Source organism: Marmota monax, unplaced genomic scaffold, assembly GCF_021218885.2.
Source record: "Marmota monax isolate L192 unplaced genomic scaffold, Marmota_monax_Labrador192_F-V1.1 WCK01_AAM20220418_F8-fsc00200, whole genome shotgun sequence".
Classification (NCBI taxonomy): domain Eukaryota; kingdom Metazoa; phylum Chordata; class Mammalia; order Rodentia; family Sciuridae; genus Marmota; species Marmota monax.
In genome coordinates this window covers 1500878-1517568 of record NW_026692549.1, presented here as the reverse complement: position 1 = coordinate 1517568, position 16691 = coordinate 1500878, and the positions used below count along the sequence as shown (strand labels likewise).

General features: G+C 56.1%; 1 protein-coding gene across 2 annotated transcripts in view; it reads left to right on the top strand.

The window, feature by feature from the left end:
- The first annotated feature begins 3181 nt into the window (after positions 1-3181).
- The window catches only part of Adgrd1 (adhesion G protein-coupled receptor D1), a 97631-nt gene continuing 84121 nt past the window's right edge, over positions 3182-16691 (top strand). Inside the window, exons 1-5 of one of the 2 annotated variants that reach the window (XM_046445979.2) lie at positions 3182-3684; positions 3764-3800; positions 11790-11873; positions 13713-13808; positions 16009-16131. In XM_046445979.2, the coding sequence (XP_046301935.1) occupies positions 3619-3684; positions 3764-3800; positions 11790-11873; positions 13713-13808; positions 16009-16131 (406 nt within the window). In that variant the 5' untranslated portion in view covers positions 3182-3618. The remainder of the gene's footprint in view (positions 3685-3763; positions 3801-11789; positions 11874-13712; positions 13809-16008; positions 16132-16691) is intronic. The other variant, XM_046445980.2, reaches the window with a different exon arrangement.

Genomic DNA, 16691 nt, shown 5'->3' with positions numbered 1-16691 from the left:
TGGCCTCCATCCAGCACGGCTGGCATGGTGCTGCCGTGTCCCCCTCGAGCCTACTCTTCACCGTCATTTCTCAAACATGCTTTGTTGACCTGGACTCTAGTTGCAAGGGACAGAACCAAGTTCAACCTTGCTTCAGCCAAAATGTGAATTCTCTGGTGCTTATCAGAGAAGTCTGTCTTTTAGTGCTGCAGGGCCCCGGGGCTTAATTGACCCACCAAGTCCTCTCCCACCCTCGCCCAGTGCTGACCACTGGACTCTCTACCCATTATTTCTTTTCTTTGTAGAGAGAACTACGGGCATCATCAGATTTCACTTAAGACCCCCTGGGTTAGCCATGCCCATGGGGGTGGGACTCTGTCACTCTGTCAGCCCCGGGGAGTCACTGACTGCTGACCTAGCCGGCCTGGGGAAGGCACTGATTAATGCTGGGTGGGTCGTGGTTCATCCCTGGCCCTGTCCCAGTGCTGAGGCCTGGAGGTGCTGGACTGTCCCATGTTGACGAGGGGGCTGTCCAAGGGAAACCTGCAGAGGAGAGGGGGTCTGGGCTGCAGAACCCCATAGCTCCATGAGCTCCCGGGAGCTTAGCCCATTCTGCCAGCTTCTTTCTGGAACATTCTTCCCTTGGCCGTTAGGAGAATTCCCTAGCTCCTCAGAGTGCTTCCTTGGATGGCTCCCCCTCATGCCCTAAACTTTCTGGCTCCATCTGTTCCTCAGGACCTGTGTGTGGTGTGCACCTCGGGGCACGTAGCTCTGCTTGCGATACTCCACACAGGGCAGGCATGTGTGCTCACACGTGTGCTGTGCCCTGAGGCTAGGACAACCTTGGTCATGTGCGGGCTGTGCTCTGTGCCATGCCCCCATGGCCAGCTGGCTTCCACTTTGCAGCATCCCTGTAAAATCACATGGGTCAGCGGCCACTCGGAAGTCAAGGTCCCTTCTCATGTCTGTCCAGCACCCACTCCATGGTTTGCCCACATCCCTGAAGCCAGGCACAGGCACCCTCGTTCAACAGGTGAGGGCGGAATGTCGAAGGCTGGAAACCCGCCGAGTGCCAAGCTGTGCCCCTCAGGGGACAGGCAGCTTGAGTGGTGCCATCTGGGTGGGACAAGATTGATGAGAGGTGAAGTGAGTGAACAGGAAGGTACGTCAGACGGTGATTGATGGCCTTGAGAGACCTATGGCAGGAAGGCCATGCCAAGAGGACAGCCCGACAGGAGGGCATCTGGGATGACCCGGAGTGGGCCGTGTGGGGCTCTGCAAGGATTCTGTTGTTTATTACCAAGTCCACGTGCTACCCAGTGACATTTCCAAAATCCGCCAAGTGAAGCAGCCAGACGCAGAGACGAGTCCTGTGGACTCTCAGGAAGCCAGCTTATCTCAGCAGAGTGCGGGTGGAGGAAGGGAAGGGAGGGGACGGGGTGGGGGCCAAAGGGTGCCACGTCCCAGCTGGAGGAACAAGCTCCAGCCCCCCCCCCCCCCGCCCCTGGGGCTGTGTGTGACCATGGTCCTTCCCAATGTCTCGCATACTTCAAAATTACTAAGAGAATGAACTTTAACCTTCTTCCCACAAAAATGACAGGTGATGGACATGTTAATTGGCTTGATTTAATCTTTCCACATGTTGACAGATCAAAACTGACAGCACCTCACAGGCCCGGTTCAAGCTCGTAGGTCGGTGAGAAAGGAGTGAAAAATCACACCCATAGATATGCACAGTTTTTATGTCAGTGAAACAGTAATGAGCCTTTTTAAAATTACCATGCTGCTGAGGAGAGAGCCGGGCTCCAGTCCCAACTGAGCATGAGAACAGAGACAGGCGGGTGCAGAGGTGGGCGCGAGCCTGCAGCTTGGCGTCAGGGTTGGGAGGCCCCGCGTGAGGCCACGCCTGTGCGCCAGCTGCTCAGGCTGAGGCAGGAGCACCCACAGCTTATTGAGGCCCCGTAAATTAAGGACTGGGGTGTGGCTCTGCAGTGGAGCACTGCCCAGCACATGCAAGGCCTGGCTCCATCCCCATGGCTGCAAAATGTGAAAGACAAAGGAAGACCATGTCCCGACCCCCCAGCGGGCAGGTCCTGCTGCATTCGCTGCCATTGAACTGGGGCTACCTGCTCTCTGGGGGCAACTTTGTGAACAATAGAAACACCCTGGCTTTGCTTAGTCTGAGAAAGATCCCTGTGTTCAGAGGGCTGAGCACAACCTGCCATGGGGCAGGGGCTACAGGGCCTGGGGGCTGATGGGGCAGCGGGCATGGGGGCCTTCATGCCTGCTGAAGTGTCCCTGAAGCTACCTGCCTGCACCAGAATAAGTCTGCTGCCGCCCAGGGGTCCGTTGGTGCCAAGAGGAGGGGAGCGTGGTCAGTTACCTGGAACCTGATCGAGGAGGTGGGGAGCTCGGAGAGTCAGGTGCTGGCACAAGTTAAACTCACCGTACATTTGGATACCCCTGGGCTCCTGCCCCGTGGAGCCTGGAAGTGAAGTTCTTGTCCTCTTTAGGAAGCATGCTGGACTCAGGACTCCTATTTCCCTTTTAAAGTCAGGATGGCTGAGATTGTGATGATATCCAACGTGTTTATTGGCTGTTATCTCTGACTTTCTGACAATAATCATGGTGGCATCGACTGAGTGCTTCGGCCCTTACCCACTGCTTCCAGAGCCTTGCTCTTCAGCCCTGTTTCTCTGGGGTGCCGGTGGAGCAGCAGTGTCCCCTCTGTTGTGCAGATGAGGGACTTCAGGGAGAGAGACAGAGATTTGCCCAGGAGCTCAGTGGGGAGGTGCAGAGAGCTGTCACAGGTGCTGTGGGGGGGGAGGGGGATGGCGCCTGCTCCTTGGGAAGGGGCCCTGGTGGGTGGCTCTCCCTCCATTCTTAGCATCAGCTCCCAGGGCTCCATGGGGGGCCCTGCAGGTGTGAAGGTCCAGGTGCAACGGGAGCTCACTACTGTTTGGCTGTGAGGGCGCCGTAGTGTATGTGTACACGCAGACACACCCACACCCACACCACGAACACTGGTATCTATACACAGCCCCCCGTATGCACACCCCACACCCACACCCCGTCTGCGTCGGGTCCGGGGTCCCGAGTCTGCTCCCATGGCTCCTAACAGGCTGGTGTTAGGACCCAGGAAGGACGTAGCAGGGCGGGATATAAATAGAGAGAGGAGGACAGTTTGAGGAGAGCTGACCTCACTCCCTCTCCACCCAAGAGCGGCTGGCGGAGGTGTGGAGCCAGACCAGAGGGAGGCCGCGGGCGGGACGCTGGGAGCAGCTGGAGCTCCAGGGCGCGCAGCTGGGAAGCCTCCTTGCTCCGCCATTCTGGGCAGGAGAGGGACACGCAGCTCCAGCTGGACAGAGAGGGGACTTGGGACTGCCACCTGGCTTGGGTTCCTCTTGCATTCCACGTGGCTCTGGACGCCCGGGCTCCTGGATCACCGAAGGAGCTCCAGTTCTGAGACAGGAGAGAAACCCCGCGTGCTTCCAGAACCTGTGTCACAGACTTTGAGGAAACAGATTTTTCTGGCCCCGAACCTGAAAAGATGTCCCTCTCCCAAGGAGCCAGAAGGTAGAGGACACACTCTTCCACCCTCAGGAGTTCTGCTCGGATCACCTGCAGCCTCTGAGAGCCATGAGGCAGCCGCAGCCCCTCTGTTGCGGGCCCCTCTGGCTGCTCCTCACCTGCTGCAGTGCTCAGGTAATGTGCCTGGTCGGGAGGGACGCTGGAGTTCTGCGTGAGGTTCCCCGCATCTCACGATGTGGTCTTCCCTGTGCAGGTGCGAGGAGCCCACGGCAGGTCGCAGGACCATCCAGGTAAGAGACCCATCCCCTGCTCCAGTGGGGCCTTCCCTCCTTCCCAGCTGGGTGCTGCCCAATGACTGGCTTCACTCCGAGGCCACCAGTGATGGCCCTTCTTGGGCTCCTCTGCCCCGACGCCCCTACCCCACAGCCCCGCCGGCCTCGTCTGTGTCAGTGTCCTGGGCCGTGGGTGGGGAAGCGGCTCTGTCCCCACTGGGCTGGGTCAGAAGGGCTCTTGTGATCCAGGAAACCTCAGGCTGAGCTCTGTCTCAGTTCGCATCAGGTGCTGGTGACATGAGGCCCCCAAAACAGCAAGCCCTGGAGCCCCCAGCCCCTTGGTGTGCCCAGTCTTGGACGTGGGACCTGCTCACCAGAGTGGCCTGTCTTTGGCCATGTGATTCCCCAGTCTGGAGGCTGAGGGTGAGGTTGCCCAGGAGGACGGAGGAGCAGCATGGGCACTGCTCGGCCAGCTCTCGGCCAGCGGGCCTGGCATTCCCTGCGCTCCCGTGCCTCTGGGTGGCAGTCGGGGCGTTGGGGACCTGCGAGTGACCCTTTGCCGGGAAATGCTGACTCAGGCTGACAGCATGGGGTTCCCGGCCGCCCCGTGGCGAGCAGTCCTGCCCTCATTCTGGGGAGCCCGCCCAGATCCACAGCCAGGTCCCCCAGGGCCCCTCACAGGAAGCCCTGAGAAGTGGGGCCCACTTGGCTATCTTCCCCCATGGGTTGTGATGCTGCCAGGCCATCAGTCCTTGTCACCACCTCCCTTCACCCACGCTGGGGTAGAGACTGCCCTCTCTCCGCTCCATGCTCCTGGAGTCCTCTGTAAGAAGGTGCTGAAGCTGCGCCCCTCCCTGGGCCAAACACTAAAGCCAAGAAGCAGAGCCTGTGGCCTGGGCACAGGGGACAGGTCAGCGTTGTGTTGGTGGAGGCTGTTGGGCCAGACCTTGCTCCCACTGAGGCTGGGATAGGAGATGGAGAGAGGGCAGCTGAACAGGTGTCCTGGCCAGGGAGTGCCGCTGAGGAGGTGGCCCTGGGCCAGCCCTTCCCAGATGGTGGCCTCTGACAGAGTGTCCTCACGGCTCGCTTTCTGGACCCTGAACTCCAGGGAGCTGTTGGAATCCGTCAGTCTTTCCCTCCACATAGAAACGTCGCTCCTGCCCATCCTGACTTAGTGTAGCCGAGGCCCTTTCTTCTCCAGCCGGCCACCTAAGGAAAGCAGCTGTGCCTGCAGCCATCGAGGGCCACTGAGACGCAGAGTCCTGCCGTCTGGCCCCCGCCGTCTGGCCCCTGCTGTCTCACCTTGCTTTGGCCTACCCCTCCTCCTCCTCTGGCCACTCCCTTGTCCCTCTCCTCATTACAGCCCTGCACTTTCTCTTCCTTTCTGCATTTCAGGCTCTGCTTACCCTTTCCCATGGGCAGGCCCTTAGTGGCCCCGGGGCACTGTGTTCCTGTGGCCCCAGAGCCCTGGGGTGCTGCACCCTGGCTGTCCCCTCAGGGTGCCCACTGAGTGACAGCTGCCCTGGGGTCCCTCAGGAAGAGCAAGACCTGCTCTCAGTGTTGGTGAGGAGGGCATCACCCTTGGCAGCAGCAGGCAGTGCGAGGGGCCACCGCCAATGCCAGTCAGCCAGGCAAGGCCCACAGCAGCCAACCAGGGGCGTCCACACTCCTGAGCGCCAGTGGAGCCGTGTGTCCTGCCGACAGCACATGCTCCAGCCACAGAGCCGGTCCTCTGTGGGCCTAACTAGGGGCTCAGGGCTGTGAGGGAGCTGGGGGTGCCGTGCCAGAGATGGCCGAGGGCAGTTGGGAGACGTGGGAAGGTAGGCAGGTTCAGGGGCCCGGGAGTTGAGGGCAGCCTGATGCACGGCTAGGACACTGGTCACCACCAGGCCCTCTTTTTGGGGAGGCCTCCGAGGCCACCAAGCTTTCCCTCGCTGGTCCTACCCCAGCACCAGTCCTCCTGCCCAGAAGGTGCTTGATGGATATTTTCCCACCTATCTGTGCGCCACCCTGGAGGACTGGCTGCGCTCTGGCAGAACAAGTGAACGTGCTAGCCCACCCGCGTGCCTTCAGTCCCCAGGGGCTTGTACCTGTTTGTCTGTCTATATTGGCAGATGTTGGTGCTGTCTACACTGGCCCTGGTGCCCCGATGCCTGCTGGGCAGAGAGGGAGTTAGCTTTACAGACAACACCAGGTCAATGTGAGCTTTTGCAGTGACCGTCACTCACGGCCAGATTGTCATCTTAGAGAATTGTACAAGGTTGGAAGCGACACCCAAGTCTGCTCAGCCCACCCCCCATTTCATAGGGAAACCAGGAACAGAAGGGAGACCCAGAAGGGAGCAGGAGGTGGCAGGGCCAGGACCCTCAGCCCACCTGAGACCTCTCCCAGGGACCCAGGCTCCACATGCGGCCTGCTCCCAGGCCAACCTACGAAGCCAGGAGGGCTGATTAGTGCAAACCCATAAATGGCCTCAGCCAGAGACAGCAGCCACTTTGCAAAAGTTTATAAACATGCCCTTTTATAGACACATTTGTACGAGGAAAAGACCCGGTCGTTGCTGATCCTGGGGTCCCAGGAGCGGCACAGTCCAGCCTGTTCCCAGGAAGATGGAGACTCGAGATGATTGCAGTCATTATGATTCTGTGTATTTACACAGCATGTAGCTCAGAGAGGACGGCCTAGCTGCTAGGCCACGGCAGCACCACATTCTTCATCTTCCTGGAGAAAGGGAAATGTGTTCGTGATGGAGCCTTTAAAACTAGTGCCTACGGCCTGTTGAACAAATGGAAATTTGGCAGAGACAGATTTGCAGGGGAGCAGGATCACGCAATGTCAACGCTCTGTTGTCCAAGTGTGGCTCATCCTGGCCCTTTGGTTCTACCTGTTAGTTACCTTTTAAATCCCTACATTAAAAACGTGGGAGATTTCAAAAACAAAACCCCGAAGCCCCCACCCACATGCACACATGCACACACACAGGCACGAGCACACACATGCATGTGCACACACATGCACATGAGCACACATGCACATGTGCACACATACACGCGCACACACATGTACGTGCACACACACATGTACGTGCACACAAATGCACGTGCACACATATGCACATGAGCACACACACACACATGCACACACACGAGCACACATGCCTAAGCCCTGCTTCACCAGGGGCTGCCACCCACCAAGGAGAGCAGAGTCTGGCATAGGGGCAGGTGTGGACACATGACCAGAACTGCCCAGTAACCCCAACACCTCCGGAAACAGTAAGGAGCAGGGACCTGCACACGGCGGTGTCCGGGAGGCCAGGGAGGCCATTCAAGTGCAGCGTCCTGTGTGCTGAGCATCCTGTGTCCAGGATTAGAAGGAGGCATTGGTGCAGAATGCGGGAGACGATGCCCCAGGCCAGGGGACAGCAGGCAGAATCCCGCAGGGAATGAGTGAAGATGTAGCCCAGGGGCCAGCAGTGAGGGACAGGGCTCGCTTCCCCCAAGTGGGCAGGTCTCCTGAAGCAGCCCAAGGGTCGGGGGCTCCCTGGACTGATGGTAGCACTGGCGGCACTGGAAGGTGGGGTGGCCCTGACTCTGTGAGGGGCTCGCCCATGGTCAGCGGGCCACTAGGCCTGACTCCGAAGGGCCCAGGTATCACTGGGAGATGAGCACTGAAGATCCCTGTCCCGTGCGACCTCCCCCCCCTTTCTCCTGTCCCCTCCTCCCTGCTTCCCGCTGTCCCTCTCCCCCTCTCCCTCTCCTCCCTCCCTGCTTCCTCCTCCTTCCCCTGCCCCCCTTCTTCTTGTTCTCTGTCCCTTCATTTTTCAGGGCTGGGACTGTCTGAAGTCCCCGTGAGAGCAGGCGCCGCCCGGTGAGAACAGAGCACCCTGTGCCCGGCCCTGCGTCCTCTCGTCACCCTCACCCTGGAAAAGAGCCACAGGCTTTTCTACCAAGAACGGATTTTCTGGTTTTTACAAAACTTTTAGGGCTACAAGTGACTTTAGGGTGTACAGGGACCCTCTGGGCAGGAGCTAGTCTACCCCGTTAGCACCACATGACTTCAATTTAAAAAGCTGCCAACACTGAAGATCTGGGAGGTTCCAAACTTAAAACATCTGGATCCCTGAGCACCCTCGATACACAGGGTCCTGGAGATTCTGGGCAGACCTTCCTGCTGAGCAGGTCAACCAGCCTGGGCTGGCCACCTTCAGTGGACAGGGCACGCTTGCTGCCTGGCCACAGCTCTGCTGCCCGAGTTCAACCAGGGTCATGTGTGCTATCGGCAAGCATCGCACCTGTGTCCCCCAAGGTATTGCTCAGGACTGGCCAGCAGGTGGCTGTCCCTAGCACTTGCTTCCTATCTATGGGCTAACTCAGCAGTAGTCTCTGGGTCTCGTGGCAGCAGGAGCTTGGCTCTGGGCTGCTTGTCAGCAGAGACAGTGGGTAGCCTTCACTCCTGGCCATCATGGGCACTGCTGGGTCCAGGTGACACTACTTCCCTCCTCACCTTTCTGCCCAGAGCCACTGTGGCCCTTTGTGAATGGGGACAGAAGAGCGACCTGCAGGTGGCTTCTGATTCTTTGTAGAACATGTTACCTTATTTCTGGTTTTATCCCAGGTGATTGAATAACTAGCCAATGAGGATTTCCCGTCTCCAGAGTGACAATCTTGGGTCTTAGGGGTTCACGATGGAGGACGAGAACGGATGCTTCTGGGTGTTGCCTTTCTGGGTCTCCATGTGCCTGTGGGCAGCAGGGGGCAGCGCTGCTTCCCCTGCACCTGGTCGGGCTGTGCCCATCTGTTCTCCACCTGCTAGGGAACCGACTCCGTCCTTGTCTTATGTGTGGGGCTTGTGCACACTGGAGGGACAGATGCAAATGACGAACGCAGGCAGCGACCTCACGAGAGCAGGCGTGGGTCACCCTGTGGGTGGATCCAGGTCCTAGGAGGAGGCTCCAACCTTCCTCTGCAGTGTGGCCTGCTGCTGCCCAGGGCCACTTCAACAGTGCAGTGGATATCAAGTGTGTTTTAAAGGTACACAGGACCTAAATTCAGAGGACAATAGTCAATGCAATAAGAATCTCCTTGCATGTGACACCCCGTTTCTCAGTTTCCTTATCCCCTCAATCCTGGTTTCAGTTTCCATGCAAGTGCCTCTCTCTCTTCCTCTCCCTCCCTGTCCTGAACACATGCATATCACAGTTACCTGTAGCTTTCCTCACTTGAGTTTTAAAATTAAATTTATTTGAATGGTACATAAAAACATGACAGTTGTAGTAGCGAAGGAGTACGATGTTGAGTGCCAACACGCACACAGTGGACAACGGTCTCCCCAAACGTTCATCGCTTCCTGTGGTGAGAGCATTCAGGTCCTTTCTGAAGCTCCTTGAGACAAGTGGTGCTCGGTGCCGTCGAGAGCCCTGAGCCGCACAGTGGCATTCGGGGACTTCTGCTCCTATCTGCCCACGATGATGCCGTATCTTCTTAACTTACAGTGTCAAGAGTGGTCCATGCACCTCAGCCTCAGCGGATCCATCATTGCATGGATGTCCCTCGATTATTTAGCCAGCTTGTGGGTGAGCGCTGAGGCTGTGGTCAGGCTTTTGACCCTGTAAGAAATTCCACAAGGAACACCCTTGCACATGGGTCTTGGATCATGAGTACGTGCGTCTCTAGGATGAATCAGCGCACTAAGGGACCGTGCGCTTGGGGTCTGTGTGGACGGTGCCAGATGGCCCTCCAGATAGGCAGCTCTGACTGCACCCCTGACACAGGGGATGTGCTGCTCAGTCCCCTCCCCCTCTTTTCTCTTGGGTCCAGTTCTGGCACACGTCTCGATGTGGTTTGACACTTTTAAAGCTATTCGCATCTTCTTCTTTGAATTGCCTAATTATGTTTGTTGCCCAGATATTCTGTTGATTTGCTTTCCTTAACAGCAGGAGTGTTTGCTGATTTGCTTGTGGTGCCGGGATGGAACCCAGGGCCCTGCACTCTACCCCCGAGCTACAGCCCTCGTTTGTAGGAGTTTTATTAGCATAATGAGTTTAACACATATAAAAATAAATCAGCATGTTTCTGTCATGAATTATATAAACCTTGTCCCCAGTTGGATCTAGTTCGATTTTTTTTTCTGCACATAAATTTAAAAAATTAATGCAGTCAAATTTATAAGTCTGGAAAGCTTTCTATATCTGGTTTTATTGCACTTTAGTCTGATTCATCTAGGTTGCCTGGGTGCACGGAGTGGGGGAGGCTATTGACTCTTTCCAAATGGCTAACTGCTTCCAACTCCTTTTGTGGAATGAGATTTCTCCCAATTTAAAGCACCAGCTTTATCCTAATCAGTGCCACCTGTGCCGGGAGCTCAGTGGCCCCTCCTTCCACTGAAAGGCAGACTATGGCAGACACCACTCTGCTGTGGCGCCTGTCCTCTGCTGTCCCTGTCCAGTCCTGGGTATTCTGCTTACTTATTTGCTTATTTATTGTGTGGCGCTGGGATGGAGCCCAGGGCCCCACACATGCCAGGCAAGGGCTCCCCACTGAGCTGCACCCCAGCCCTTTTTCAGTTTTGCTTTGAGACAGGGTCTTGCTAAGCCATGGAGGCTGGCCTGGAACTTGTAATCCTCCTGCCTCAGCCTCCGGAGTAGCTGGGATCACAGGCGTGGCCACTGTGCTTGCCTTGTTCTTATTTATTTTTTAAAAAATATGAGTTCCATAATCAAATTTCCCCTCACAAGAGAGCTCTCAGCACTTTCCCAGTATTTATAGATTAATTAAAGGGCAGCTGATATTTTTATGCTAATCAATCTGTTCTCCCCAGAGTAAGTCAGGCCTTCATTTGCTCAGGGCATCTTCATGAGAATCTTGTGTGATTTTAGTTCTTTTGTTCTAAAATGTTTTCTTTTTATTGGTTGCATTTAGAAATGAGAACTTCTATTTTTTTGGCTATTGTTGAAATACAAAAAGCTATCAGCTTTGTACATTACATTTGAACGAAACTCCTTGCTCAATTCCTCAATGATTTGAAGTAGTTTTCCACCCTGATTATCAGGCATACTTCCCGTGACAGTGATGACCATTCTTTCCTCTTGGTGACGTTTCTTTGCAATGGAGAATATAAAGGGCACTCTATGTCAGTGGACGTCAAGGGTGCCTGCTATAGATGGTCATCTGGGCAGTAATTGCAAAGGACTGAAAGGATGTGCTCAGGGCTGCCCATGCTAGAGCCCACTGGAGCAAAGATGGGACCCTGACTTCTTTTCAGCTGGAGAATGGTGGCCCATCTTGAGGGGATATCACCTCACTCCGTTATAACGGACAGGTGGAAAAGGATGACCAATTCCTTCACAGAGCCCTGAGAATAGACAATAATACATCCACATAAGGTCCTGCTGCTCACAGTACTGGTCTCAGAGAGGACATCTGGAGGAAGCAACCATAGGGGAAGGACCAGGCCTAGATGAAGAGAGGCCTGTGTGTGAGCACTGTGTGCTGGCCAGCACAGGTTGGAGCAAGAGGTTCCCCTAATAGGTGCAGAATGCGGTCATCCCACAGGTCATTGTTAGGATGAGATGAGGTGTTTGCCAGGCACCTCGAGGGGGTCCTCATAAACACAGGGTCCTCTAAGCTTGTTTTAAGCTTGTTTCCTTCTGTGGTCCAGCCGCATCAGATGCTATCTCTAAAGCCACGTTTGGTGACGGGATGATGGACATTCTCGCCTTTTTCCTGACGCCAATGGGCACGGTCCTGGCTTCCCACTGTCAAGCATGAGCCGAGGCTGCTGTTCCCATGGGTTAAGAGGCCTCCATCCATGTGGCCTGCTTTGTCCAGTTAAGGAGCCAGTCATCGGTTTCTAGTTGAGTTCTTGTCCCTCCAAGTAGTTGTGTTGAACTGTATCAAACGCCTCTTCAGCCACGGGCTGGCCACGGTCCTCCGTCTCCAGATCCTTCCTCGTCTCCAGGTCTTTCATTGTTTCAATGGTGATTTGAGATTTTGATTTCTTTTCCCCCAGGGTTTGCAGTCCTGGCTTCTGCTTCCCATTACTGGCCGTTGGAAACTGTGGATGGGATTCATGAACTTCAGGATACAACTGGAGGTAGACCTGGCCTGCGCGCCTATAGGAGGGAGGGGTGGTGGAGGCGGGGCCCCTGGAGGACAGAGGAGGATGGAGGTGGATGGCATCTGCTTGGAGCCAGATGATGCCGGTGAACCAGCATTTGTGCAGCTTTCCTGAGGATCATTGCAAAATATTTCCCTAGAACGTCTGTATCTTCTTACGAGGGAAGGACAGAATCTGTGATTCAGAACACGACTGAGATGTGCATTTACTCAAGACCTTATTGCAGGATTTCCTCGGCCGAGCCTCCTGAGTGTGAGGCCAGTACGTGTTTGCAGTGCAGGTGGCGTCAAGGCGTCAAGGTCTGGGCCACCCACAATGGGCTCACAGGTTGGGGGGCACTGTTTCACCAGGCAAAGCTGTCCTGTCTACAGCCATGTCGTCACATACCCCAGTCAGTTCCCACGGAGATTAAATGTCACCTAGGACATGTCTAACGGTGGAGAGTGTCAGGGTCTCTGGTTCACAGCTCGGACATCTGTTAGCAGGAGGAAACTGAGCTATCCCTGAGCACTTTCCCCATTCCAGTGAGAATTCCTCCTTAAGGCCCAAGTGTGAACAGCCAGAGGTAGCATTCAGTTCACCTTGGTCTTCTCATTGTTGGAGAGTCCACTGCGTGGCTGACGCACATGGCAAAGGCTGGCTATATGCCCCGGCTCGGGCTCTAGCCATGTCCTGGCCAGTCCTGAATCCCCACGTGGCTGGCTGGCTGCCTCCTGCACCAGCACACAGTGATCTCCTCATCCTTGTGACACTTGTGCTATGGAAGTCGCTGCTTAGAGTCCTAAAATGCTTCCTCAAAACCTGCCTGTTGAGTGGCAGCAGAGCCGGTGTCTGCCCCCGGGCAAGGTCGAGGAGAGGGGCCGTGAAGGGCGTGTGGCTGTGCAGGCCCTGTCCCCAGCCTGGCTGCCCCCCAACCACCCCCCCCACCCCCCGCCTGAGCCTCCTGTGATGGTCTGCACGGCAGGGACAGAGTGTCCCTGTGCAGGTGTGAGCCCAGGTTGCCTCAGAGTGAAACAGCCACTTTCCCTGGTTACGGTAGAATGTGCTTTTCCCAGGGCCTTTTTTTTCAAGCTTTCGAAAAGCAGTCATCTCACTGAGTGGAAATGGCTCATTGTTCAGGACCCAACCACTAAAATTTCAGCAGTCATTTCAAACAAGAGCCTGAATAACCATGCATACATCTCTGTCCTGGTCCCTGAGCTCATTGCTGTAGGTTCAGTGTTCCTGGCTTTGCACACCTTGCCTGTGAACACCCTCCTCGGGCAGCGGCCGTCACTCAGACGTGAGTGATGTGGGGCCGGGTTCTGCTCCCTGGCGTGTCCACTCCGACAGCACCTGCCCAGCCCTGGAGTGCATGGTCACAGCACGCCCGCCCCTCCCCGCCGGCCCGCTTTGTGTGACCCTGCTGTCGCCAGGCCCCCAAGGGACAGGAGGGGGAACAGGCACCCTCGACACCTTGTTGTGGGGACACCACCCACTGTGACGTCTCAGGGACGAGCCGCTTGGCTGTTTGTGGCCGACCCCTGTCTGTGCCTTTGTCACTGTCTCACGTGGCTGTGTCCATGCCGTGTCCCCTGGTCCTGTGCCACTGTGACTGTCAGTGCTCCCTTCATCAGTGGCCACGTTCACTCTCATATCTCTCAACCACGTCCCCTTTGGGGTGAGGAACCAGCCCCTGGGGCCTTCAGGGGTCCTGGCTGGGGGCTCTGCGGTACCAGGCAGGGGCTGGGGGAGGGTGGCTGGCGTTGAGAGATATGTGGTCCCTTGTTCCTTGTCTCACTTATCTGTTGTCTTTCTCTTTTGTCGCCCGCCCAGCGCTGCAAGCCCTCAACCTCACTGTGCTCCCTCCCCACAATTCCACCCTTGTGTTTGCCAATGACTCTGCCTACTCCAATCTCTCTGCGACCGTAGGTGAGCAGTGTCCGCTTCCTCCCAGGCTTTGATCTACAGTGAGTTCAAGGCCCATCCCCTCAATCTGCCGGACTCGGCTCTTGGCCAGCAAAGGAGCAGCTAGCCGAGTACAGACTGAGACGGAGCCAGGTGATAGCCAGGTGTTACAGGTGTTGCCAGGTGTGAGCCAGGAGTTATCCAGGTATTGCCAGGTGTGAGCCAGGGTTAGCCAGGTGTTACCAGGTGTTAGCCAGGAGTGAGCCAGGTGTGAGCTAGGGGTTAGCAGGTATGAGCCAGGGGTTAGCCAGGTGTGAGCCTGGTATGAGACAGGTGTGAGCCAGGTGTGAGCCAGGTATGAGCCAGGTGTGAGCCAGGTATGAGCCAGGGGTTAGCAGGTATGAGCCAGGTATGAGCCAGGTGTGAGCCAGGGGTTAGCCAGGTGTTACCAGATGTTAGCTTGGTGTGAGTTAGGAGTTACCAGGTGTTACCAGGTGATAACCAGGCGTTACCATGGGTTAGCCAGGTGTGAGCCAGGTATTAGCCAGGAGTTATCCAGGTGTGAGCCAGGTATGAGCCAGGAGTTAGCCAGGTGTGAGCCAGGGGTTAGCCAGGTGTTACCAGGTGATAGCCAGGTGTTAGCTAGGTGTGAGCCAGGTGTGAGCCAGATATGAGCCAGGTGTGAGCCTGGTATAAGCCAGGGGTGAGCCAGGTATGAGTCAGGGGTTAGCCAGGTATTACCAGGTATGAGCCAGGTGTGAGCCAGGGGTGAGCCAGGGGCCAGTAAGACCAGCGGGGTTGGGTCTGAGGGAGGAGCCCTGGTATCTGGAAGGTGACCACAGCGCCATGCTCTCCAGTTCGCTGTTTATCTCAGAACAAAACAAATGATATCTTTTCTAAACACAGAAATAGGGTTTTCAAATGGATCGTAATTTGGGGGGAGAAAAAATCATGCTCTCTTCATGGAAAATTAAAGCTAGTTTGAGAACTCCTCATCCCAAATTTGATCTCCTACCAACCTTAAGTTCAGTGACCTGAAGTCATGGGGAGCCGCTCAGATACCCCGAGGGCCACGATTCAGTCCCTGTCTCATCTAACAACCTCCAGGGCCACACGTTCGTGTTTTCCCCACACAGCTCACAGTGAGAGGGACAGAGAGTGGCATTGCTTGGTGGCTGAGGGCAGGGAGGGCCTCGCCTTGATCTCTTTTGACACTTCACCTGATTTGGGGTGGTTGGCCTCCAAAATTAATTTTGCCAAGCAAACAGCCTGGTCAGGGCTTTATATGGCCCAACTTGGTTGGGCAGCTGCGAGTTGTCCAGCGCATGGGGTAAGACACAGCTCTCCCCTGGCAATAAATGGGAGAAGACAAATAATGAGTGAGTCTAAAGGCAGAAAAGACAGCTCTGAGCCAGAGGAGTTCTCGTGATGGTGGCTGTTGGAGAGCTGGCCCGGGCCAGGTCAATCAGGATGGCCTGTGCTCCAGGTGCACCGGAAACATACTTTCTCCTGCCTCCTACATGGGGAGGGGGGCCTGAGTACTGACCCCTGCCCACAGGTGCCCGTGGCCCTGGGTGTTTATAATCATCACCCATTGGCTCCGTAGGCCACTTACGGCATCAGACGCCTTCATGATGGGAGCCATGAAGCAGGTGTCTGGGTAGAGAAGTGCCTCTGTGGGATTTGTGCCCCCTGGGACTGTGCAGATGTCACCCTGGTGTCCCCTGGAGCATGGCCCCACAAGCTGTGACTTCACACATGTGGGACTAGGGCTCAGTGGTAGCTTCACAGACCTGTTAGGAACATGCTTCACTGGGGAGTCAGTGCAGGTGTGTGTGGGGGGGCCTGCGGAGCATGCAGGTGCCATTGGTGCTTGGGGATGGGGACCACCACCCTCTCGCTCTGGTGGCCCAACATTGGCAAATGGTATAGGTACATTATCATGACGCTGTAATAAATAGGAGATGCCAACATAACACAATTTCATAGGATGCAGTGACTTATTACCTAACATTTAGACTTATAAATTATTCATCGTTTAATTACTAATAATTAAATATTAACAATGTTATTAGCACCCTAGAACAATGTGGGATGCTGGGTGTGTGTATTGTGATGGTGGATATGGTGTGCATGTGTGGTGCTACCTGCAACCCCTGGGGCGTCCTCAGACTTCCAGGCTCCAGGCTGGCTCATGTGTGATGCTGTCCCTCTTGTTCCCTAGATATTGTGGAGGGGAAGGTCAACAAAGGCATTTACCTCAAGGAGGAGAGAGGCATGACGCTGCTCTACTATGGCAGGCTCCGGACCTCCTGCATCAGCAGCCCTGCCCAGTGCGGCCCTGAGGGTGAGTGCCAGGCCTCTGGGTGTCGGTTTCCCCACGGGGCAGCACCTGCCCCTCTGGCCAGGACTGCAAAGGCCCACTAACTGCAGAATACGTGGAACTGCAAAGTGAGCTGGGGCGTGGGGGACGTGGGCAACTTGCGTCCTGATTGGAGGCTGGTGCTGGAGGGTCCAGTTCGGGCTTAGAGAGCTGCGAGACCAAAGTGCCTAGCCTTGTAGAGGGGAAAGGAGTCCTCCCTGAGACACAGGCCCCGACGTCACGCGCTGTGGTGTCTGTGGGCAGGAAATAGACGGCGTGGCCACCGCAGCGTTATTTCTGGCTCTGGTCATGTGGGTGACAGGCCGGGCGGGGCGTGCCTGTTAACCCTCGCGCAGGTTTGCCTCTGTCAGGCCCAGGGAGGGTGGCGGGAAGCTGGATGGGACTGTCCCAGCCCGTGATTGCAGGCCTGTGCCCGCAGCAAGTCCACGTGTGCAAGAGGGAAACTAGGGCCCTTCCTGCCTGCTTCTCCCTGCAGCCTGCGCGTGCAGCCTGACTCCACACGGCCGCACTGGGCCGCACGGGAA